This window comes from Asparagus officinalis, chromosome 9 (genome assembly GCF_001876935.1).
Source record: "Asparagus officinalis chromosome 9, Aspof.V1, whole genome shotgun sequence".
NCBI lineage: Eukaryota > Viridiplantae > Streptophyta > Magnoliopsida > Asparagales > Asparagaceae > Asparagus > Asparagus officinalis.
The window spans coordinates 30,455,474-30,480,877 of record NC_033802.1 but is presented as its reverse complement, the minus strand read 5'-3'; the positions used below and the strand labels follow the sequence as shown (position 1 = coordinate 30,480,877).

The following is a 25,404-nucleotide window of genomic DNA, read 5'->3' as shown; positions in this document are numbered from 1 at the left end:
TGGAAGCGCCTAGGCCTTGGTTTTGGCGTTTCCGCATTAAGTCTTTCAAAAACTGAAACTCTTTCGGGGACCGCCTTAATGCAATTGCATTCCGACAATACCGCCCGAATGAGTTTGGAACAGGGACATTGAATTTCCTGTTCTCGGGGACTCCTCTTCCTGGTTCTATTCGTACCCCTAGCACGATAGTACAACTCGTCATTTTGACAGTCGGAGTAATCTATCGTGCTGGCACCCGTATGTCTCTCATCTGTCTCCGTACCGTAATAGAATCCTAAACCTGAGCCGTCGGTCCCTGATCTTGCTCATGAGTACCCGTATCCTCCGCATCACCGTCGTGCTCACCTGGCATCACCTCAGTCGGCACTCTAATAGATACTGCATTATCTGGACTCTGTGGAGCTGCATCAATCTCCACCACCTGCGATATCTCCTCTGTCGGGTCGCTCTCCACCTGATGAGAGCTGGGAAGCTTCAAGATAGAAGCCTCATCGAATGTGACGTCCCTACTCAACACAATCTTCTTATCAACTAGATCCCAAAGCTTATATCTCTTGACACCACGCTTGAATCCTACAAATATGGCCTTCCTAGCTCGAGGTTCCAACTTATCAGTTTTAACATGATAATATGCAGGGCAACCAAATACCTTAAACTGGTCATAGTCATGTGCTGTCACTCCCGACCATATCTCCATAGGAGTCTTCCCCTCAATCGCAGATGAAGGCAGCCTATTAATGAGGTGGCTCGCATAAGAAAATGCCTCAGCCCAAAAGATCTTTTTCAAACCACTATGCGCCAATAAATATCGAATCTTCTCCAGCAAAGACCGATTCAATCTCTCCGCCACCCCATTCTGCTGTGGTGTATGACTAACTGTGAAATGCCTCTCTATGTCCTCATCTCGACATAGCTGCTGAAAGGGGTCTGAAGTATACTCGCCGCCGTTGTCGGATCGCAACGTCTTGATCTTTCTCCCAGTCTGTAGTTCTAATCTCTTCTTCCACTCCACAAACAAATCTAGGACTTCACTCTTATGCTTCATGGTGTACACCCAACAACGCCTAGAATAGTCATCAACAAATGTGACGAACCAATGTCGACCACCAAGTGATGCCGTCTTGGTGGGACCCCAAACATCTGTGTGCACATAGTCCAAGATGCCCCTCATCCTATGAATGGTCATCCCGAACTTCACCTTCGTCTTCTTACCAAGAACATAGTGCTCACAGAACTTAATCTTTCCACTCTTAGCTCCCTTCAGTAGCCCCTGCTTGCACAAAGCCTGCAGTGACTTCTCTCCTGTGTGCCCTAACCTGTAATGCCAAAGTCTGCTCATGTCCGCCTCTGAAATAGCCGAAGAAACCTGGCCAATCTTGGTGCTCCCCTTCAGATAGTATCAATTATGACTACGGACTCCCTTCATCACCACCAAAGATCCCTTAGTAACCTTCGCTACAGCATCCTCAAAGGTCACCCTGAATCCCTTCGCCTCCAAAGCCCCAACTGAGATAAGATTCTTCTTAAGTTGAGGAACGAATCTCACCTCCTTCAACTCACAGACTACTCCATCGTGCATCTGAATCCTCATAGTACCTATCCCACAAACGCTACAGGATTGATCATTTTCCATGACATCAACACCCCCATCGAGTCTCTCAAATGATGAAAACCAATCTCCTCTAGGAGTCACATGATAAGTAGCACCAGAATCAAGCATCCACTCTGATGTATCCAAATGGTTCACCTCCGGAGTAATCAAAAGAGAAAAGCTCGAATCATCGGAATCATCGCCTTTTGCAACATTCACCTCATTGGCCTTCGTGCCCTTATTCTTGCTATTCTCATTTTCTTTGACTTTCGGGCACTCTCTCTTCCAATGTCCCTGCTCTTTGCAGAATGCACATTGATTCTTTCCAAGCTGGTGACGACCTCTTGACTTTGACCTCCCTTTATTTCCACCTTTCTGATATGAGCTTCTACCTCTCGTCGACAAGGCCTCTCCTGAAATACTAGCGCGGGAAGTCTCCTTATCCTTCCTCCTCAAATCATAGTTCGTCAATGCGTTAGTCACTTCACTATAAGTGATAGAAGATCTCCCGTTCAGTAACGTAAGCACGAAGGTATCATACTCCTCATCCGGTAAGGAGCCAAAAAGAATAATAGCCTTGTACTCATCTGTGATCTTCTCATCCACGTTCGCCAAGTTCGACAACAACTTAGTGTAGTTTTTCACATGAGCCGCAAGCGAGGTGCCTCTGGACATCTGAAATCTAAATAATCTTCGCAACAAGTGCAACCTGTTCTCAACACTCTTCGTGAGATACTTGTTGTTGAGAATCTCCCACATCTTCATTGCAGACGTCACTCCAATCACATCGTATTTCAGCTCCTGTTCCAAACAGGACCTGATCACCCCGCAAGCATTTCGATTCATCTTTTCCCATATCACCTCTTCATATTTAGGTGGCCTCACATCGACCGTGATGGTCTCCTCCAGATTTTGAGCATTGAGCGTATCATGTACGTCGTTCATCCACAAACCAAAATTGATCTTACCGTCATATTTTACTACACTAATCTTAGTGTTCTGAAAACCCACTTGAGCTGTGCCTGTCATCTTGCTGCTTTCACCAACTTCTTCACCCATAATCACAAATTCCAAATTGTAGAGAAAGATCCAAACTTTGAAAAGAATAAGAAATTACCCAACTGAACCCTAGATTGGATTCTAATTAGAACTCCTAACCACACGAGGAAAGCGAGATCTTCAACGACAACTTCAAACCCTAACTCCACCAAAGCCTAGAACTCCAAGAACCAAGCTTCCAACTGAATCTTCCTCCACCTAATCCAAAACCCCAGATCTGAAATCTGAGCTCCGATACCACTTGTCGCGCGTCTAGGTGGAAGCGTTGCACGCACACACAACGAACTTGTGATCATGGAAGAAGAAAGCCACACTCTTGCACAAATCAAGCCAATTACGACAAATCAAACCAAACACAGAGATATACGTGGTTCGTCAACTTGCCTACGTCCACGGGGAGAGGATAGGGAGATTTCACTAATTCAAGGAGAGTACAAAGGGTTACAATCACACAAAACTCTCAAACTAACCCTCAACCAAAGATCTCACCTTGCTCACAATATCTCCCTCTCACAATGCTCAAAAGATTTCTCAATCTCTGATAAAAAACCCTAACAAATCGTTTCCCTATTTATATCAAAACAAAAACCCAATCAAAGTGCAAACAGGAAACCTGATTATGCAAAATACCCGTCGTAAGTCGACTTAACAGTCACCACAAGTTGACTTGGCAGAGAGAAAAACAGCAACTGGAGACCACTTCATAAGTCGACTTATCAGGCCTGATAAGTCGACTTGGCAGAGAAAAAAAATACAACTCTAGTGCAGATCGTAAGTCGACTTGTGCACACTGACAAGTCGACTTACCATAAGTCGACTTAGCCTTGTGCATGAGTCGACTTATGACAGAAAATCTGATTTTTCTGATTTCTCCACACTATCTATGAAACCTTAGATACATGTTTATTTATCATTTTCTACTATCACCAACACATTTTAGCTCGAAACGTGTCAAAATTTATATGAGCGTTTGTTTATTCATTGAACCGAGTCAATTGCATAGGCAAGGTGCCAACGCACCGGATGGAAACTTAATTAGAGCCGAGGGACAGCATAACTCGCACAAATTTGGAAGCATGTAAGGTATCGCACAATTTTATACAGAAGTCGAAGGATAAACGGCTTAACAGTGACTCAGCAATGGTAATATTCAAAGGTGTTTGTCATCCACTAACGGAAAAAGATCAGAAAAACAAGCCACTTTCCCCTCATCCATTAAAAGGGAAGAAGAAAAGAAAAAGGAAAATGTACTAAAAAAACCTTCCCCTCATCATAACAATTTTCTTTCGTGCCACTTTCTCTTTAATCAATCTTCCTCTCTTGCATATCTTCGCTGTCACACTCATTACCTCTCTCTTCATAGGTCGAAAGCCCGTTACTACTTGTACATACGTCCCATAGTTATAACTACGTACCTCAGACTCCTTGTACGGAGCTCACAAAACCATGAGACTCTCCATCTTCGTTCTCCAAGTCTCCCTCCTCTCAACAGCGCTTCTTCATCTCCCACAACCAACCAAAGCTCTTCCTCTCTCAACAAATGGTCGATGGATCGTCAACAAGTCAGGACGACGAGTGAAGCTCGCATGCATCAATTGGGTGGCACATTTGGAGCCCGTCTTGGCCGAGGGGCTTGGAAAGCAACCTTTGAATACCATCTCTAAGAGCATTGCTTCGATGGGATTTAACTGTGTTAGGTTCACTTGGCCGCTGTTTCTTGTTACTGATGACTCCTTGGTGTCGATGACTGTTCGTCAGTCTTTTCAGAGTCTTGGACTTCATGAGTCTATTGGGGCCATTAATGTGAATAATCCTGCGATCCTGGATCTTCCTCTTATTGAAGCGTATAAGGTGAGCTTTTCTGTATACGTACATATGAACTGTCTGCAACAAAATATCAGGAGCTCATGAATCAGATATTTTTCTTGAATCAATATAACAGATGTTGTTGGGATTTTACCGCCGAAATCTCTAAGACAGTAGAAACGCAGAATAGAAAAATTACACCAAGTTTAACGAGGTTCGGCAACTGCCTACGTCCTCGGGAGCCACACAGTAAATTTTTTATTAATCTAACAAGAAATTACAATCCAAGAGCAAATCTCAAACTTGAGATTCCTCAATAAATACAATCTTTCATTGTAGCTACAGTAAATATTCCCCTCTTCTTTAATACCCCTCTACAATAAATTCCTCCTTTAAATTCCTTTCTCAATCACGTGAGAACAGGAGAACAGAGAGAAAGAGAGAGATCGCTGAAGAGAAGAGGGAGAGAGAGCCGCCGCCTGGAATCGAAGAGAGAGAGAGAGAGAGGGAAAAGCACTCTACAAAAAAAGGGGGGGGGGGGCTAGGGTTTCGTGTTCCTTTTATAGGGAACGCCAATGAGCTGGCGACAGCCAAACGGTGCCCAACCTCGCCTGCGGCGAGCCACGACCCCGCCAACTCGAACTCGCGCTGCTCGAGTTTGCCAGGCCAAAACGCCCAAACTTGCCTGCACGAGTCCGCCTGTAGATCGCCAACTCGAGCTCGCCTGCAACGACCTCGCCCGCTCACGAGATCGCCTACAACTCTTGATCTTGAGCTCGCCTTCAGCTCGCTTGCGTCGTCCCCTCGATTTCGCCTGAAGCCACCACGAGATCAATCTCGCTTGCTCCTCTTCATCGAGATCTCGCCTGGATCTCGAGCTCCGCCTGCAGGTTTGGGCTTCACCCCAATTCTACCAATCTCCCACTTGGAAACCAAACCGACATCAGTAGGCTATCTCAACAAGCTCCTCCTCCTCTGTGGCTCCACCCTCATCATCTATGCATGAAGGCCAACTGAAGTTGCACACAACTCTAGTTTCTGAACGATCACCATATTTGTTAACATATTTGCTGGATTCTTACTTCCTGGAATCTTCTCCAGTTTCAACACGTCATCTTCTAGCAGGGATCTGATGAAGTGGTACCAAAGCGCAATATACTTCGTTCTAGAATGAAATACGAAATTCTTAGCCAAGTGAATCGCACTCTGACTATCGCTATGTAAAACATTCTTCTCCTGATTGAATCTCAGCTCTGTTAATAAACCCTGAAGCCATATCATCTCTTTACTAGCTTCAGTCACTGCAACATACTCAACTTCTGTAGTGGACAGAGTGACAATCTTCTGTATCTGTGACATCCAACTAACAGCTGTAGTTTCGACAGTGAATACATAGCTGGTGGTGCTTCTTCGTTGATCGACCTCACCTCCAAAGTCTGCATCTACGTACCCTTGCACTTCTACCTCTCCCTTACTAAAGTACAAACACTTCTGTGTGGTACCTCGTAGATACCTTAGAATCCACTTGACTGCTTCCCAATCAGCTTTTCCTGGATTCGACATAAACCGGCTGACCACTCCTACTACATGGCCAATGTCTGGTCTCGTACAGACCATTGCGTACATCAAACTTCCGATAGCTGAGGCGTAAGGGACCTGAGTCATACTCTCTTTTGTCGGCCTTCTTATTTTGATGATGTTTAACAAACAATTTACCACTAATGTTATTTGTCTAGTATTTGTGTTTTTTTATTTATTATAGATAAACAACGTAGTTGGAGGATGGATGGATTGCGCCATAACGATCATATCAAATGGAGGTTGGCGGAATTGTGGAGTGAAGCATCGTACAATTGAAGTTTAAGATCCAAGTTCTAGCTTCATCCGCATAGTGTACCAAGTCAAGCTTATTGAAGATCAAGATCGGCTTGGTAACTAGTTTAGGATTTATATTATGTGTGTTAAGTACATTAAGCTCAATATCATATACACACACATTTTATTGGTTTCCTTGTATATATATATATAGTCATATATATATACATAAGTTTTGGTTTCTATGCATATATATAGTTATATATATACATACATAGTTTTTGAGTTTTCATGTTTATAAATATGAAATCACATGTTTCATATTTATTATTGTGTTTTAGATATATTGCATAGAATATGTAATTTTGTAAAAATATTGTATTCTTAGATTTTGGACTTAACAATAATCATATACATATTTTATTAAGTCTACATAATCATTGTGCAAAGTTTCAAAACATGGTTTAGCCAAAATGTCAAAATTCACATGTTTACATTTTCGTGTTTTGGACTATTTTTGTAAAATGATGATTTTTCACAAATGGAAAATGCAATTTGAAAAATTCTTTTTGTAACATGTTCATTTACATGTGCATATACATTTCCCAAAGTTTCATTAATTTTGGACTTCATTTGTTATTTTTAACAGTTTTCCAAAAGTCTCAAAATATGCTTTTAAACCTGTCATTCTGAAGTATCTGTTCGCGGTCGACCGCCACGGTCGACCGCCATGAGTTCAGAACTCAGAATATGTTTTTATGGTGGCGGTCGCCCGTAGCGAGTCCAGAGACTTTCGCGGTCGACCGTCGCTTGTCCAGAGTTGTTTTCGTGTTTTTCTTTGCTCGCGGTCGACCGCAGCAGTCGACCGTCGCACTGTCAACTCAGTTCCAACGGCTATTTTTAGAGCCGTTGCAGAGTGGTTTTTTAGTCTTTTTCTTGGCTTTCTTTTACCTTTGGGGTTTCATATAAATACCCCCTTACCTCAGTTTTTATAAAGTAAGCAAGAAATGTTTTAAAGAGTTTTAATCAAGGGTTTAAGTTGGTTTAAGTGTGTTTATAAGCTTTTAAGCATTTGAGTGTTTGATTTATGAAGAAGTTTTAACAAGTGGAGGAGATCACCTTCTTGTTTGGGCTTCAATCTCCATCTCTCCATCTTGTCATCTATTGGAGAAGTTTTCTAAACTCTATCTAGCTTTACATTTGCTTAGTTATTTGATTATCATTCTTTAAAGCTAGTTTTTTATATTGAGTTTAGATTTGATCATATTATCTCATTGTTACACACACCCACTTGAGCTTATTGTATTTACAAACATAGTATATTAGGGTTGTGAGAGATTGTAACATTGAGTTGTGCTTAATTGAGTTCTCATCTATTGTAGAGAACAAATTTATACTTGTTACATTGTGAGTGGTGTAAGGTTTTCGGTGAGCTAGAAAACCGAGTATGTTGTGGAGTTTTTGGTGAACTATAAAACCGAGTGTGAGGAGTGAACGTTGATCGGTGAGCGTTGAAAACCGATATTGTGAGGTGTAAACGTTATTCGGGTGAGCGTAGAAAACCCGATTGTGATAGTGGATTTCTCCCCTGGAGAGGGGAGCAGAGACGTAGGACGGAAGGTCCGAACTCCGTGATCATATTGTTTGTTTGAGTTTGTCTTTGGCGTATTTGCTTTTGCATTTATCTTATATCGCCATTTGTGCATTGCTCATTTATTTCATCCACTATCTTGTTTAGTTTATTGTTTCCCCTTGTATTAGTTTATATATATCCTTGCATATATATTTCATCATATAGGATATATCTCATTATTCATATTGCTTATCCTAGCTTATATTTTTGTTGTATTTCGTACTTGCTAGGATAACTTGTTAATTAATTTTAATTGGCATAAAATCGGATTAGATTATCATAAGACCCTAATCACCCCCCCTCTAGGGTCTAACATCTTTCTCTTCTTCTGACTGAGGAGACTGATCATTCAATAGACGAAAATGGCTGGCCAAGGGTGTGCTCACTGGCTTGGCGCCTGCAGGTTTGGGCTTCACCCTAATTCTAACAGATGTAAGACATCTTCCTAATTAAGGAGCCTTTCCAGAAAATTGGGTGTATCGGAAAAATTTTAAATCTACCTTTCTGCTATAGTATGGAACATGTATGGTCTTATGCACAGAACATCAATCTTCTAATTACGAAATATAAAGATCTTAAAACTTGCATCTGTTTTTTCCTATTATGCAAAAATTCTACCTCATCATTTTATTTATTTTCTCCAATATCAAGATGGATTTGAATCAAACTAATTAAGGACACATTTTAGAAATCTAATAACGCTCAATTTAAAAAGCTTAAGCAAAGCACACAAGTACGGGTTAATCAATTCATCTTCTTACCATTTCCAATGATTACTAAAATGGAGCTTGGAATAGGAAATCTCAAGAATAGGAAATTGGAGCTTGGAAATCTCCAAAATTTCAATTTCCACCATTTCCATCCCTAAAACTTACACACAACATCTAATAAAATATTATTTTCATCCAACAACTCATCCACATCATCCAATAAAATATTATTTTCATCCAACAACTCATCTCATATCATCCAATAAAATAAACCAAATAAAAGAAACGGGTCACATCATCCAACTCATCTCATCTCCATCCCATCTCATCTTTAAAAATCACCCACATCATCCAATAATATTGTGACAACTCATCTCATCTCATCTCCATTTCATCTCCACCCATTTCCTCTAACTGTTTGGTTATTTCCCAAAAAACCAAAAAATAGAAATGAAAACCAAGAAATCTCAAAAAGTATAATTTCACATATTTCCATCCCTAAAACTCACCCACAACATCTAATAAAATATTATTTTTATCTAACAACTCATCCATCATATCTAATAAAATATTATTTTCATCCAACAACTCATCCACCACATCTAATAAAATATTATTTTCATCCACAACATCACTCAACTCATATCATCTCATATTTTAAAATTACTCACATCATCCAATAAGATTGTGACAACTCATCTCATCTCATTAACATTTCATTTCTTTGTTTTCCTCCCAAAAAGCTAGGAAAACAATTTCCTTAAGTGTAAGTCACATCATCCAATAATATAATGACAACTTATCTCATCTCATCTATTTTCTTATTTTTAAGAAATAACCAAACAAAAGAAAACAACCTATTACAAGAAATATGTTTCTTATAATTTATTTCCTTATTTTTTCCGCCAACCAAACAACATTAAAAACAAGTTTTCTTAAAAAATCGCTCACATCATCCTATAATAAGGTGACAACTCATCTCATATCATCTTGATTTCTTTGATTTCCTTCTTTTTTAGCCAACCAAACAATCCCAAAACATTTTTTTGGTTTCTTTTTCTTTGATTTCCCTCTTTTTTTAGGCAAACAAACAGCCCCTAAAAAAACAAGGAAATTGATTTCCTTAAGTGTGGGTCACATCATCCAATAATATAATGACAACTCATCTCATCTCATCTCATCTCCTATTTTTAAGAATGAACCAAACACAAGAGAAGAACCTATTTATAAGAAATATGTTTCCTATTCTTTGATTTCCTTCTTTTTTAACCAACCAAACAACCTCAGAAATATGTTTCCTATTCTTTGATTTCCTTCTTTTTTAACCAACCAAACAACCTCAAAACAACTTTTCTTTAAAAAATACCCATATCATCCAATAATATTGTGACAACTCATCTCCTATTATTTGATTTCCTTCTTTTTTTAACCAACCAAACAACCATAAAACAATTTTTTAGGGAAATAGGTTTCCTATTCCTTGATTTCCTTCTTTTTTTTTTTGGCAAGCAAACAGCCCCTAAACCAAGAATCTCATATAAATCCGATTACGATTTAGAGCAGAAGGAAACACACGTAACCGATACAAACTCGGAAGGATGTCAGACGCTGCACGATTTGCTGTTGAGAAAAGTGAAGGACCTTAATATTGATTCAACAAATAATTAATAATAATAACAAAGAGATCAAACGGTAAACGGTATGTAAAAATGTAGTAACAAACACCGGATGTGTAAGGAGGGCTTACGGCGTACGTCTCATCAATAGTTATCAACAATTTGCTTCCATGTCCTTCTCTCTTTTAAGCCATTTGTTCCTTTTCCCCTCATCCCTTGCCTCCTTGCTGTTACAATTATCGCATCTCTCTTCGTACGTTGAATCCTGTAACCAATCCATCCCTTGATATATAGTGAGAAGCAAAGGGTTCTTTAGCACCTCTCGCTGATCTGTATAACATATAACATCATTCTCTTAGATTATATGTTGCTACGTCATTCTGCTTGTTGTAAGTCATTCCTTCAATCTTGCATAGGCTCCCCCTAATTTCTAGCTAAAAACTTCATACAAAAGCAGTGAGCATCACCAATATTCTGTCAGGTTCGCGCACTTCCTGACTCACACAATAGAAAGGAACTAAAATGCATAACCTAGCAAACACCAGAAGGAAGTTGTAAAATTTAGTGAAGTAGCACTATAGAATCCTTCTTCCTGTTCTTGTTTGGCATCTCCAGTCTCCCTACACAATAGAAACAGAAAGGCAGATATTGGCAAATGGCAAGGGAACTTCCCGGAATGGACGAGTCATTCTTTTCAGCAACCACTGATAGATGAGAAGCGAATGCTATGATTTAATGATTAGAAACAAGCATAATGCTGAAACTAGTTATGAATTGATTATGATGACCCAAGTGTAAGGCCGGAAGAAACACTACTCACAAAGTTACATGTTTGATTCGAAGCCTTCATTTTCTAATAATACTCCCAGACTGTCATCTGGTTTTTTATTCAAGGTGAAGTGCCCAAATTTGCAATGGCAAGGTGAATATTGCAGTAGTTTATCCCTTTCAAGTAATTTGAAACCATGCTAGTGAGCTCTGAATTCAATGAATTGTCTGATTAATTTCAGCATTAACATATAAAACATCGCAAGAAAGTGTCATCGAATATAAGTAAACTTGTTAACCCATCATAGAGGTTCAACTCTGTCAGAAGCTCAGAGGATACGGGGTGATGAGACGAAGGAACAAAACCAAGCCAAATCAACTAATTGAAGAAAGGATAGAGATGTCACAAAAAAACACAATGGGTGTATTTTGATAAATAATTTTAAAAAAGTCTCATATAATGGTACTCTACATTATAATATGAGATGGGTAAACAAGAAACAAGCAGAATAGTCATCAAATATTAGTCCTGTTCAAATGTCAGTTTACAACCTTAAAAAAATAATTCTGCATCAGCCCCTTCATTTGCAATATCTGATCTTCCGTATCCATCCTTAAAAAAGAAATATTTATAAAAATAAAAAATAGCAAACGTAATGAGAAATATTTGATCATATATTTTTTTAAGAATTGAAAATATTCTAAATTAAGTTTTAATAAAATCATTAAAATCAAGGCTAGCGTGATGGAGTGATTCCCAATTGGAACAGAGTTTGAAGTAATAATTTTAACAAAATTTAAGAGGAGAAGTTAAATGTCTTGGTTGTATGATGATAGTAAAATTCAGTAGCGCCTGCAAATAGAACTTGACATTTTTTATAGTTAGACATTTTATATAGCTTTGCTTTGTTCTTTTTTCGTTCTAATCTTAAATTAGTAAAAGATAACTACTGTTAGATTACATGATTATATGGGACGCAACTTTTACATAATTTTTTTTTGTAAATACAGTCAGTTGTCACCATATCTCAGGCAGGACACAAGAACAAGAATATAGATGCTATCAATCTACTTAATGCAAACAAAAAAGCATGCGATGAGAGTGCAATATTGCTAATTAGAAAAAGTCCTCGATTGCTAAACTATATGAATGCTCTAGATAAAATTCAAGGATATCCTCTACAAATCTATGCATAGGAAGTTGCAATCCAAATAATCGTCATTGATAAACTAAGCATGAAAACATATTTACTTAAAGAAACAGCAATCAAATCAAGAGAATGATCATTTTTACACCTAAAGGCAAGTGTTTATGCCATTTTTGAAACCTTAAAACGCATCATAATGGTTGTTTCCTCTACTAACTTGCTGCAATCCCTTTTAGATCTGATAACATATTATCTTTGAATAGAAATAGGACTAGTTCAGTAGGATTGGACTGGGATGTTTGCTATTAGGGTTGGATCTGTTAGGATACACACTAACAATAACGCCTCTAACGGAGATGTAATACACAGAATAAAGGCACAATATTAAACACAGTACTCACAGATATACGTGGTTCACTCCTTCGGAGCTACTCCACAGTGCAACGACGACGCCAAATTCTTTTATATCTCAAAAGAATAGATCAAAGAGAACACCCTCTCTTCATCAGATACATTCCAAGAATCTCACAAACTCTATCTGTGTTTTCTCTCATACTCGTCTATAAGAGGAGTTGTTTCTGGGATGAGCTTTCCTTAAGTGTTTAGGACCCTATTTATAAAGTTTGGGAAAATGCTATGCACTAATAAAATATTATTGTTGGGACCCGCCACTAATAATATTTTATTAGTAGCACCCGGTAAGACCCACCATATTTTTTATTTTTTTTTAAAAATGGCAACTTTCGGTGCCTAACTGCCCTTTGTCAACAAAGAGCGGCTGACAATCTCCCACTTAAAGATTTAATTGAGTATCAATCATATCTTCACACCATTCTTAATTGCATCATTCGGATGTCTTGTATCTTTGGCGTCTTACACGACCCTCAACATTTTTAACGGAGACCATATGAGGCTGCACACAACCTCACCTTCTCAAGTGGAACTGGCTTGGTCAGCATATTGGATGGATTGTATTTTGTATCAATCTTCACAAGCTTGAACTCGTTCCTGCTTTGCCATCTCCGTATGGCATGGTGCTTCACGTCAACATGCTTGGTCCGAGCATGGAATGTCTCGTTCTCTGACAAGTGAATGACACTTTGACTGTTGCAGTGGATGAAATATTTCTCAAAGCTTACTCCAAGTTCGAGAAGAAAAGCCTTCAACCATAGCAATTCCTTTGTTGCTTTTGCTACAGACACGTACTCGGCTTCGGTTGTCAACAAAGCCACAATATCCTGTACCTTGGATCTCGAACTTATCGCTCCACTACCCAAGATGAAGATGTAGCTCTCGTGCTCCTTCTTAAGTCTATGTCTCAAGTGTAGTTTGCATCACAAAAGCCCTCTAGCTGTAAATTTGTCCTGCCATACTCAAGATAATGGTCGGGCAAGCTTCTCAAGTAGCGTAAAAGCCATTTGACCGCACCCAGTGTTGTTTTCCTGAATTAATCATGAAGCGGCTCATAACTCCCACTCCTTGTGCAATATCTGGTCTCGAACACACCATCACATATATCAAACTCCCAACGACAGATGCGTATGATATGTTGGTCATGAACTCATGCTCTTCAGTAGACTTTGGTGTTTGGGTCTTCGATAGCTTGAAATAGCTTGCAAACGATGAGCCCAGTGGTTTAGCTTTCTTCATGCCGAACTTTTTAAGAATCTTCTTAATGTAGACCTTCTGAGACAACCTTAGCTTCCATGTTGATCTATCTCTGATGATCCTCATCTCCAAAATCTGGTTTGCTGAACCCAAATCCTTTATCTCGAAGCACTCGGAGAGACGCCCCTTGAGTTTTTTAATGCGGGGCAAGTCGGACCCAACAATCAACATGTCATCAGCATGCATCAAGAGTATCACATAGGATTTTCCATATCTCTTGATGAAGCAGCAGTGGTCCGTGTCATATTTTAGAAAATCGTTCTCCTCCATAAAGTTCTTAAACTTCATGTACCACTGTCGCAGAGGCCCTCCCTGCCTCGTTCGTCGAAGCCCACTGGTTGATGCATATAGATCTCTTCCTCTAAATCTCCATGAAAGAATGCCGTCTTCATATCCATCTGCTCTAGATGGAGATCTTGAATTGCCACAATGCTCAGTACAGTCCGGATCGTGGTCAACTTGACGACGGGATCGAAAATGTCAGAATACTCTATCCCTCCTTTCTGCTCATAGCCTTTCACTACAAGCCTCGCATTGTAACGTCTACGTCCATCGACTTCATCCTTGACCCGATAAATTCCCTAATTGTGAAGAGCCTTTCGCCCCCTCGGAAGCTTTACAAGATCCCAAGTCTCATTCTTCATCAATGACTTCATTTCTTCCTCCATGGCAGACTCCCACTCGCCCCGAGCTTTGCCGGTCTGCTGTACCTCCTCATAGTTCTCTGGCTCACCACTGTCAGTTAGGAGAAGATAATTCATGGTAGAAAGGTACCTCTCTGGCACCCTTTGATTTTTTAGAGCTTTGAGAATTACGATCGGTAACTCTGCTGGATCCTTCTGTTGTGTATCCCGCATGTTCTTTTGGTCTCCATTTTCTATGCTAATTGGTATCTAACTGTCATCCTTACTGTTAGCAATATCTGGGAAAAGATGAGGAGATAGCTGACTCCCACTCACCTCTTTGGTCTTGTACACCGTATTCTCATAGAACACGACGTCACAACTGCGCACATCCTTGCGCGCATCGTGATCCTAAAAATGGTACCCATACTCATCTCCTCCATAACCAATGAAAGAGAACTTCTTTGATTTTGGATCAAGCTTTGACCGGTCTGTAGGATTGGTCATGACATAGGCGTCACAACCAAATACTCGTAAGTGCTCTAGCTTTAGCTTCTTTCCGGTCCAAGCCTTTTTAGGTATCCCATAATTGAGAGCCGCGGATGGCCCGTGGTTGATCAAGTATGCAGCAATATTGATATCTTCAGCCCAAAAGCTCTTGGGCAATCCGGAGTGGATCCTCATATTTCTGGTGCGCTCCAAGATAGTGTGATTCATACACTCTGCCACTCCGTTGTGCTGAGGTGTGCCTGGGACGGTCTTCAGTCTCCTAATCCCATGGGATGAGCAGAAGTTCTCAAACTCCTAGCTGTAATACTCACCTCCATTATCAGACTTTAGGCACTTTAGCTTATTACCTATTTCGTTCTCCATACAGGAAATCCACTTCTTGATGATAATGAAAACATCAGACTTGTGCTTCAAGAAGAACACCCACAATTTTCTAGTAGCATCATCAATAAAAGTGATAAAGTAAAGAGAATTTCCAACAGATGGGACTTGCGCAAGTCCCCACACATTAGTGTGCACCAACTCTAATTTTTACAGTTTTAGAGCCGGTCCGGTCTCGTTGAAGCTCACCTTCTTTTATTTGTCTAGGATGCAGTCCTTCTCATAAAGTCAGATCGATCTTGTTCAGACCCGGAAGTCTCTCTCCCACGGTCATAATCTGCATCCCCTTCTCCCTCATATGGCCAATTCGTCGATACCAAGTCATACAGTCGACGAATGATGATGCTTGTCCTATAGCAAGCAAGTGGTCGATCTTCCCATTAGCGATGTAGAGATACCCCTCGCGTTTGTCGTGTACCACCACCAGGGAACCCTTGGACACCTTCCAACTTCTCTGTTTGAAGGATACTCTGTAACCGGAGTTAGTCAGTTGCCCAACTGATATAAGATTTCGCCTAAAATCCGGTACATGCCGAACGTCGTTCAGCGTTAAGGTGGTCCCACCCTCCATCTTGAGGGTACAATTTCCCTTCCTAGAAACTATTGACATTAGGGTTTCAATTCTTTATGGTATCAGAGTCAAACCCTAGCCGCCACCCCCCTAGCAGCAGCACCTAGCGCAGCCCTTCCTCTAGTCGTTGCTCCTATCCAGCTGACCCAATCTTTCCCCGATCAGCCCTCCTCTGTTGCTCCTCTAACCCCCCCCTCTGTTTTTGCTTGCCGAACCCCCGCCTTGTCGATGTCGACAAACAGCCCTCTTTCCTCGATCAGCCCCCTCCCTCCGCCGGATAACTCGACAAGGCTTCCGATCCCCTCCCTTTTTCCCGATCAAACCAGCACGACCGATCAGCCCCCCCCTCGATCAAACGCCCGCCTTTTTTGGTTTTGCGCCCGCGAATCCACTCCTTATCTCGTGTTTTTTCTGGCTGACAACATCCCCCTTTCCTGCACGAACCCTCACCCTTTGACCGCCCCTTGCTGCGCCATGCCGGACCTAGAGTTTGGCATGGGTTCCCTCGACTCAGTCCTCGAACTGATGACAGGAAGAGTATATATCTCACATCGATGAGATATATAACTATTTTTGGTTCTTGTTTCCTCTAAGAAAAAAGAATTTGTTTGCGATTCTACTCTTGTTGTGCAGCAGAGGTGTTGCTAAAATTTTTCACTGCACACAACAAGGGTCGGAAGAGTAGGTGACCAGGTGTTGGGTCTGAAGCCTGTTCGATTGAGGAGATCATCAAGAAGTTGAACCTTATGGAGGTGTCAACTTTGATGAAGCTAATGAAGTTGTCGGCTGGTGAGAGCGAGACAAAACCATCAAAGAAGTTGGAGCATCCGACCATCGATCTGAAGCTGGATGGACCGAGTACGTACCTAAGCTAGTCACGGCAGGTGATATACACCCTTGTAGGGAGGAACCTGGAGGGTTATCTGACAGGAGCGGCGACAAAGCTGGATGAGGACTCGGAAGGAAGAGATGAGTGGAAGTCCACTCACATGTTGGTGTATATCTGGATCCTCAACTCATTGGTCCAGTCGATCGCCGCCACAGTTGACGGCATTGAGAAGGTGAAGGACATCTGAGAGAAGTTGAGGAGGACCTATGATGGAGTAAGGAATAACCTGAGGGTGTTCCATATTAAGGGAGAGATCGATGTCACAGTATAGGGATAGAGGACTGTACAGGAGTATGCCACAGAGCTGGAGCGTCTGTGGCTAAATTATGATCACTTCTTACCTCGAGCGAGCTGCAAGGACCCGGGATGTAAAGAACGGGAGGCCTTTCTACATGAGAGGACTATGGTGTTTCTCAAGGGATTGACATCAGAGTTCGCTCAGCGAATTGCATTGCTGCTAGCTCATTCGAAGATTCCCACGCTTGAGCAAGCTGTCTCTGCTATGATCTAGGAGGAGACTCGCATTAGGCTGCAGGCGGAGACAAGTGAACTTCCTATGGTGAAGTCAGCACTGGCAGCCTCTAGCAATACTGGATCCAGGGGAGAGACTCGGTAGTGCTACAATTGCGGTGCGGTGGGTCATTAGGGAATACAACACCAGACATCATGTCCATACACACCGGCTCAGAATGGCATAGCGGAAAGGAAGAACAGACATCTTTTAGAGGTTGTTAGAAGCATGATGATCTCTATGAATGTCCCAGAAACATTGTGGGGGCAAGCAGTATTGACCGCAGCAGCGCTAGTCAACAGAATGCCCTCGAGAGTGCTGGATTGGAAGTCTCCGTGTGAGACGTTGAAGGGAGATAATGGTGGGATTCTTCCACTTAAAGTGTTTGGCTGTGTGTGCTTTGTGAAGACAACAGGCCATCCGTCGGGAAGCTTGCCCCTAGAGCTGTGAAGTGTATCTTTGTGGGATATTCTGCTACTCAGAAGGGATATGTTTGCTGGAGCCCGGTGGAGAAAAGGTTGTTTGTGAGCATGGATGTGCACTTTAGAGAACTCGAGCCATATTACACCTAGAAGGTAACTTCATCCGTTGGTAACTCGCCTAATACTAGAAGTATGAGGCGAAAGGAGGAGAATGATGAGAGATCGGTGAACAATGTGGAGAAATCGATTTCTGTATCGATTCCGATTCCTTGGGAGGAAGAATTGGTTGAGGAGGAGCAGGAAAATAAAGAAGAAAAAGAAAATAAGACAAGAGTTGTTAGGCCCACGGTTCAGGGGGAGCTACTAACCTATAGTAGGAAGGGGAAGCAAATTATAGGAACAGTACCTACAGTACCACTAGTGCTGCCAAGTCTCTTGCCAACGCCTGCCCCGACTCCTGAGACACCTACTCCACCATCAGATTCATCCCAAGGTGATAACATTCCTCTCCCTACTCCTCCCACACCAATATCAGTACGAAGGACTACTCGTAGTAATGCGGGAAATCCTCCCGATAGATATGGTTGGGATCTTGCCCAGCTTGTATCATATTCCAACATTCATCCTGCACATGGGATTTAAAGTGAGACTGGGTAAGGAATTCGAGGTGAAAGATCTTGGCTTGCTTTGATACTTTCTTGGAATAGAGATAGCTCGAGGAGCGGAGGGGATCGTCCTATCCTAGAGAAAGTATGCACTTGATCTTCTCAAATAGACAGAGATGTTAGGGTGCAAACCTGCAACTACACCGATCGACCAGAAGTTCAAGGTAGGTGCTGAAGCTGGAGAACCAGTTGATCGTGACAGATACCAAAGGCTGGTGGGCAGGTTGATCTATCTGAGTCACACACGTCCCGATATCTCTTTTACAGTGAGCGTGGTGAGTCGCTACATGCACGATCCAAGGAAGGGTCATATGGACACAATATACAAGATTCTGAGGTATTTAAAGAGTGCCCCCGGAAAAGGGCTGATATTCAGAAAAAATTAACATATGAGTATTGAGGGTTACTGTGACTCGGATTGGGCTAGCTGTGCTGATGACAGGATGTCCACCTCAGGATACTGCATCTTTATAGGAGGCAATTTGGTCTCGTGGAAGAGCAAGAAGCAGTCAGTGGTGACGAGATCAATAGCTGAAGCAGAGTATAGAGCCATGGCCTTGGGAGTTGCAGAGTTGTTATGGTTGAAGAGTATGCTTGTAGAGCTAAAGCTGGATCAAGGAGCCAAGATGAAGCTGTGGTGTGATAACAAGTCTACCATCAGTATCGCCACCAACCCAGTGCAGCATGACAGAACCAAACACATCGAGATCTATAGGTTCTTCATCAAAGAGAAGTTGGACAATAGACTACTAGAGTTAAGTCATGTTCCAACTAAGGATCACGCAGCAGATTGTCTGACTAAGGGACTTAGCTTAGTAGATATGATTAGAGGATGTGACAAGATGGGCTTAGTAGATATCTTTCGCTCATCTTGAGGAGGAGTGTTAATATATTAGTAATAGATAGGGTGTTATTTGTAAGTTGTATTGTAAGGGCCTATATAAGCCCATCTTATGGAGTAATAACATTAGGGTTTCAATTTTTTAGAAACCTTGCAAGGTTGATCATCACCAAGATAGACTATCTCCAAGTCCTTCTTCACGAACGATGAAAGGAGCTTTTTTTGTGAGGTTGCATGGAAAGATGCGCCAGAGCCGCTTACCCACGCATCACTTTTATCTTCTAAGGATAGGAGAATGCATCTAAATTCGTCTCGTGCATGAGATTGGCTGTACCGTCAGCCCGATCATCCATTGCTGATGCTAGAATAGAAACTCTTCAGTCCCGTTCAAAGTGACCCTTCTTTCAACACCTGAAGCACTTCCCTTCACTATAACCATTCGGGTTTGGCCATTTAGACTTTCATGTGGATTTTGATTGGCCTTGTTGTCCCCTACCCTTCTTCTGCGCACGCCCTCGTGCCTCGACATGTAGAGCACTCCCACTGTTAGAGGCCTCAGCTCCGGAGACTTTGCGGCGAGATTCTTCATCGAGAATTGCCCTAACCACTGTGTCGAACTTCATCTTGTCATTGCCATTAGCGTTACTCACTGCTATCACCAAATTCTTCCACGAATCTGGTAGACAAGAAAGTAACAGAAGAGCTTGGAACTCATTGTCGAACTTGAGATCTACTGCAGCAAGTTGTTGCACCACATGTTGAAATTCGTTCAAGAAGTCCTCCATGAGAGCTCATTGCTGCATCTTTAGATTGAACAGCTTCTTCATCAGGTACACCTTATTTGAACCAGACGGCTTCTCATACAGCGCCTCCAAGGCCTCTATCAACTCCTTGGTGGTGGTCGCATGCAAGACGTTGTAAGTCACATGCTGGTGAAGGTTGAGCCTGATGGTGGCAAGTATTTTACGATCGAGCACCTTCCATTTATCGTCGTCCATTTTCTCAGGTTTCCCCGTCTCTCCTTGGAGGGGTAGGAAGAGATCATTCTGCTTCAAATGGTCTTCTATTTGCATCCTCCAATACCTAAAATTTTGGTCGCCGAATTTCTCAATTCGAAACCTGTTGCCTTCAACTGTTGATCCCATGGCGAAAGATTACGTATTTCTCGAACCGTATTTGTGAATAGTACCGTATGTGAATAGTGTCCAGTGACTTAAAAGAGTAAATAATAATCTAACTTATTTTCTGATGTGGAACATCCACTTTTAGTGGCAGCTACAGAGCATACGGTAAGCAGATATATATACTCTAAGTCAGACTCTAATACCAGTTGTTAGGATACACACCAACAATAACACCTCTAACGGAGACGTAATACATAGAATAAAGACACAATATTAAACACAGTACTCACAGATATACGTGGTTCACTCCTTCAGGGCTACTCCACGGTGCAACGACGACTCCAAATTTTTTTATATCCCAAAAGAATAGATCAAAAAGAACACCCTTCTTGATCAGATACACTCCAATAACTCTCACAAACTCTCTCTGTGTTTTCTTTCTTACTCTTCTATAAGAGGAGTTGTTTCTGGGATGAGATTTCCTTAAGAGTTTAAGGCCCTATTTAAAGTATTTGGGAAAATACTATGCACTAATAAAATATTATTGATGAGACCCGTCACTAATTATATTTTATTAGTAGGACCCGACGGGACCCACCACCTTTTTCATTTTTCTAAAAAAACGGCAACTTTCTGTGCCTAACTATCCTTTGTCAACAAAGAGCGGCTGACAGGATCCTAATTGAGGAGGTTAGCTAGGCCTGCAAGTAAAGTAGTTGGTTTGACTGGTTGGAGAAGAACAGAGGTTTCTTGGGTTTGACGTTGGTGGAGGTGACTATCTATGGCCTTTCTGAGCTCGAGGGATGGAGGGAGGGAGGTCGGCTATGGTTAAAGTTTTGGTCTTGTATTAATTCACATTCACTTGCAATCCAGCATAGGATTTCAATCAAATAATCAATCTAGCCATCTCCAAATCTGGAATTAAGAGAGTAGTGACCGAAGTATATTATACTGTATTGTATAATAATAAACCATGATAAACTTTACTTTAGTTACATAGATTATCTCCTCTCTGTGATGATTATGTGAGAGAAATTATCATAATCTTATCAACATCAAGCTAACTCAATCTCATATAATAAAGCAAACAATTGGCTCAACTATGACTCAATTAATTTTGGGTTTTAATATCCCAACTCGAACCCCATCCCTTTAAAACTACTTGAATTCGAGCCAGCCTGGCTGTACCAACAATGAGTTGGCCCTATTGAATTCTCAACTGAACAGGTAGTTTCAAGCGAGACAAAACACCATGCATGTACTTCTAACTCCACAAGTAATAAAGTTCAGGTCACTTGTTGAACTTAAAGCGGTAGCTATTGACTGCCGTCATCATTTCTTTTAGTCATAATCTCGATACTTTCTAACATGCAGGCCGTTGTAGCAAACCTAGCTGAAAACAGTATTATGGTCATATTAGACAACCATATAAGCAAACCAGGATGGTGTTGTAGTAACTCTGATGGCAACGGCTTCTTTGGAGATAAGTACTTTGACCCAGACGTATGGATTAAGGGGCTGACCCAAATGGCAACAATCTTCAATGGGTCTGCTAACGTAGTTGGGATGAGCCTAAGAAATGAGCTTAGAGGGCCCAGGCAAAATGTCATTAGTTGGTACAGGTAATAGACCTAGTTTGCTACTTCCTATAGGGTTAATTGCCGATAGACCTCTTGTAGTGCTACCGCCAAATTGAATTTACTACCCTTACAGTTCTGTGGTTGCAGATGGACCACCTGAAAGAATTCTATTATCACAGATAGAACCCCTAGAGTGAAAATCTATTGTTGCAAATAGACTGGAAGTGGGTCAATAAATTTTCAGTCACGGGCCTATCTGAAACAATAGAACCACTTGGATAGTTAATTCGATGTGGCGATAGTAAGGGAGCCTATCCACAAATAATCCTTTCTTATATTGCGAATCATGATTTTTCTGTGATTCTAATATCGCTAATCATACGAACCAGGTACATGGAAAAGGGTGCAGAAGCAGTGCACTCAATGAATCCCAACGTTCTTGTTATATTATCTGGATTGAGCTTTGATAATGATTTGAGCTACCTCTCAAATAAGCAAGTAGATCTAAGTTTCACCGAGAAACTGGTATTCGAGTTTCATTGGTATGGGTTTTCCGATGGGCAGGCCTGGGCTAAAGGGAACCCTAACAAAGTTTGTGGTTCAGTGAAGGCCAATGTTATGCGAAGGGCCGGTTTCCTATTAGACCAAGGATACCCATTGTTCTTAAGTGAGTTCGGTGTTGATCAAAGAGGAGGTAATGTTAATGATAACCGATACTTGGGGTGCATTCTTGGGGTTGTAGCTGACTTGGACTTGGATTGGGCACTTTGGACTTTGCAAGGGAGTTACTCCCTAAGACAAGGAGTGCTTGGTTTAGATGAAGTGTATGGGGTTTTAGCTTGGGATTGGTGTAAGCCACGAAATTCTAGCTTCTTACAAAGGATTTCAACTCTCCAATCTCCATTCAGAGGTATGAATCAAAATTATTTTTTTCAAATTCAAACACGAATGCTACAATGTTAGGGACTAAGACATTGGTTTCAAATTTACGACGCAGGTCCGGGTCTTGCAGATGTTCCACCTTATATTATACTCTTTCATCCATTAACTGGCTTATGTGCAACTAGAAAATCTTTGCTTGAAACATTACAATTAGGCTCCTGCGATGAATCGGCAGCCTGGACCTACTCAGAACAGCACACTTTGTCACTAAAGGGTACATTAATGTGTCTAAAAGCTGATGGTGAAAGTGAGAACGCAAAGGTCGCGGCTATTTGCAATGATACTCGTTGTAAGTGGGATGCGATATCAGACTCCAAAATGCATATCGCAACGAAGCTAACTGCTAGCAGTAGCAGTCTGTGTTTGGATGTTGGCTCGGATGGTACTACTATTGTCACAAATCCATGCAAGTGCCTGAACAAAGATAAAGCATGTGATCCTCAGAGCCAGTGGTTCAAAATGGTTAATAGTACTCGAAATGTGGTAAACAAGGATTCACTACGTACAGGGATCAAAGATGAAGGAATGTGGGCGGCACAATAAAACATATAGCTGGTGTCTAATCAATAATGTCATCTACATTCAGTTGATCCATATGCTTTATAGCAAGCTAGCATACAGAAAGAACATGTGTGATGGAGATAGTACTATTCAAGTAAAATTCACTCCTTTGTTGAAATATGAATTGAGACGTAGTAAGTGCAGCTATGAAGCTTGAAGATATTCTAGCAACCCATTGAAAACAAAAGGCTCTAGGTATTGAATTTGAACAAGATTGTGATCTCCTCAGTGATAAATTCTAGCAACCCGTTGAAAACAGAAGGCTCTAGATAAATGTAACTAGAATTTGCGTTCATTTGAACCATGAAAATACTCTCATTTTGTATTATTTAAACAAATAATTGTTGAAGAGGCTAGTAAAACTCAATTTGAATTTGTGAACTATCATAACCTGTGGTTACAGAGGAATAAAAAGGTAATAATACTTGTCGTTAAAAAAAATAAATTATCATATTAGTATGAAACTAAATGTTAAAGAAGGGATATATGAGTTATCGAATAAAATATTTAGAAGTCCTTTGATTAATCATTAATCTTAAAAGATAGTTATTTACTAAATAATACAGCTGACAAATTTCTCAATAATGCTGCATGGAGTTTAAAATTTCTAATCATAACAAACACAATTTTTCCTCCTCGTACTGCATATCATATATTAAGGATCTTTGCTCTAATGATTACACTTGAGAGATGAAAACAAGAAATGCAGAAATTCCCCCCTATGATGGGTTCTATGGGGGGACACTAATTTTCTTCTACTAAATCATTCTCCCTCAAATAGCTTTCTGCATGTTTCTCCCACCAAAATCTGCCCTTGGCAAATTATTTGCCCTGTCTCCAATTTTCTAAAATAACTGTTGTTCTCACCCAGGCAAAATTCATTATGTCGTCTCACATGAAATTCTTAACTCGTTATTAGATGAGTTAAGACATCAAATGCAGGCCACAAACGGTTCGCGTTTTTTTTTTGGAGTTAATGAAGGATTAAATTTCCTTAACCCTGTACGCGGTCAAAAATTACAAAACCCGTACTAAGGGGGATTTCAAACATTTGATATGGACTCAGAGGACAAACTAAAATTCTAAGCCCAGCAAACCAAGATTAAAACATCATGGGCGTGACATTCGCCCGCTTGAGAGAAACCTATGTGTCTATCAGATTAGCACATAATAAACATGGACAAAGTTGCAAGAGAACAACTTATCAACTTATAGTACAGAAATTAGATGTCAAACCCACAAGAAAGCTGTGTCTTTGGAGATTCTAATTTCTGTCCTAAAAAATGTGTGAACAAAGAGGAGCGAAATAAAGTGAGTAGAGAGGGAGTTGTCATAAAATAGAAAAAACTAAAATAAGACACAAGAAGGGGATAAGGAGGAAACAAATAAAAAGAAAAAGGGACAAAGAGGAAACTTAAAGAAACAAATGGAATCAAGAAAAAAATAGAAGTAGGAACAAATTTGTGACGCCCCTGGTTTTAACAAGGCTGCAGTCCAAGGTGAAAGCAAGAATGTCAAACCTGCCAAACACCAGACACCATGCTACAACATGTTTCACCATCACAATTACTATCTATCTAGTGCAATCAACAATAGGTGTAGGTACGAAATAGGCAAGAGAAAATATACAGAAGAAATACTAAACAACAGATACTCTGAAGAAAATCAATACCACTGATATAAATAGACAAATCTCTAGGAAGAAAACATCTGAGATGATACAACTGCCTCACAATAGGAATTCAAATGAAATGACATTAAGGCATATCGCCTTTATAAAACTAAAATGATAACTCAAATGTTCATAAACACATCCACTGTGGAGTTCTGACATAACTATTAATAATATAGATAAATAACTACTAGAGCAGCTCCATTAACCTACGGCTCTCCGTGCACCTGGCTCATTACCTGAAAAGGAGGGAAACAACGAGCGTCAAGCGCTAGCGAGTAACATCTCAACCAACCCC

General features: G+C 40.8%; 1 protein-coding gene across 1 annotated transcript; it reads left to right on the top strand.

Annotated features, from left to right (window-relative positions):
* LOC109824156 lies at positions 4,038 to 23,668 on the top strand. The gene is made up of 4 exons (XM_020390685.1): positions 4,038 to 4,501; positions 21,726 to 21,973; positions 22,321 to 22,841; positions 22,929 to 23,668. The coding sequence occupies exons 1-4, from the start codon at positions 4,097 to 4,099 to the stop codon at positions 23,414 to 23,416; spliced, it is 1,662 nt and encodes a 553-aa protein (XP_020246274.1). The 5' UTR covers positions 4,038 to 4,096; the 3' UTR covers positions 23,417 to 23,668.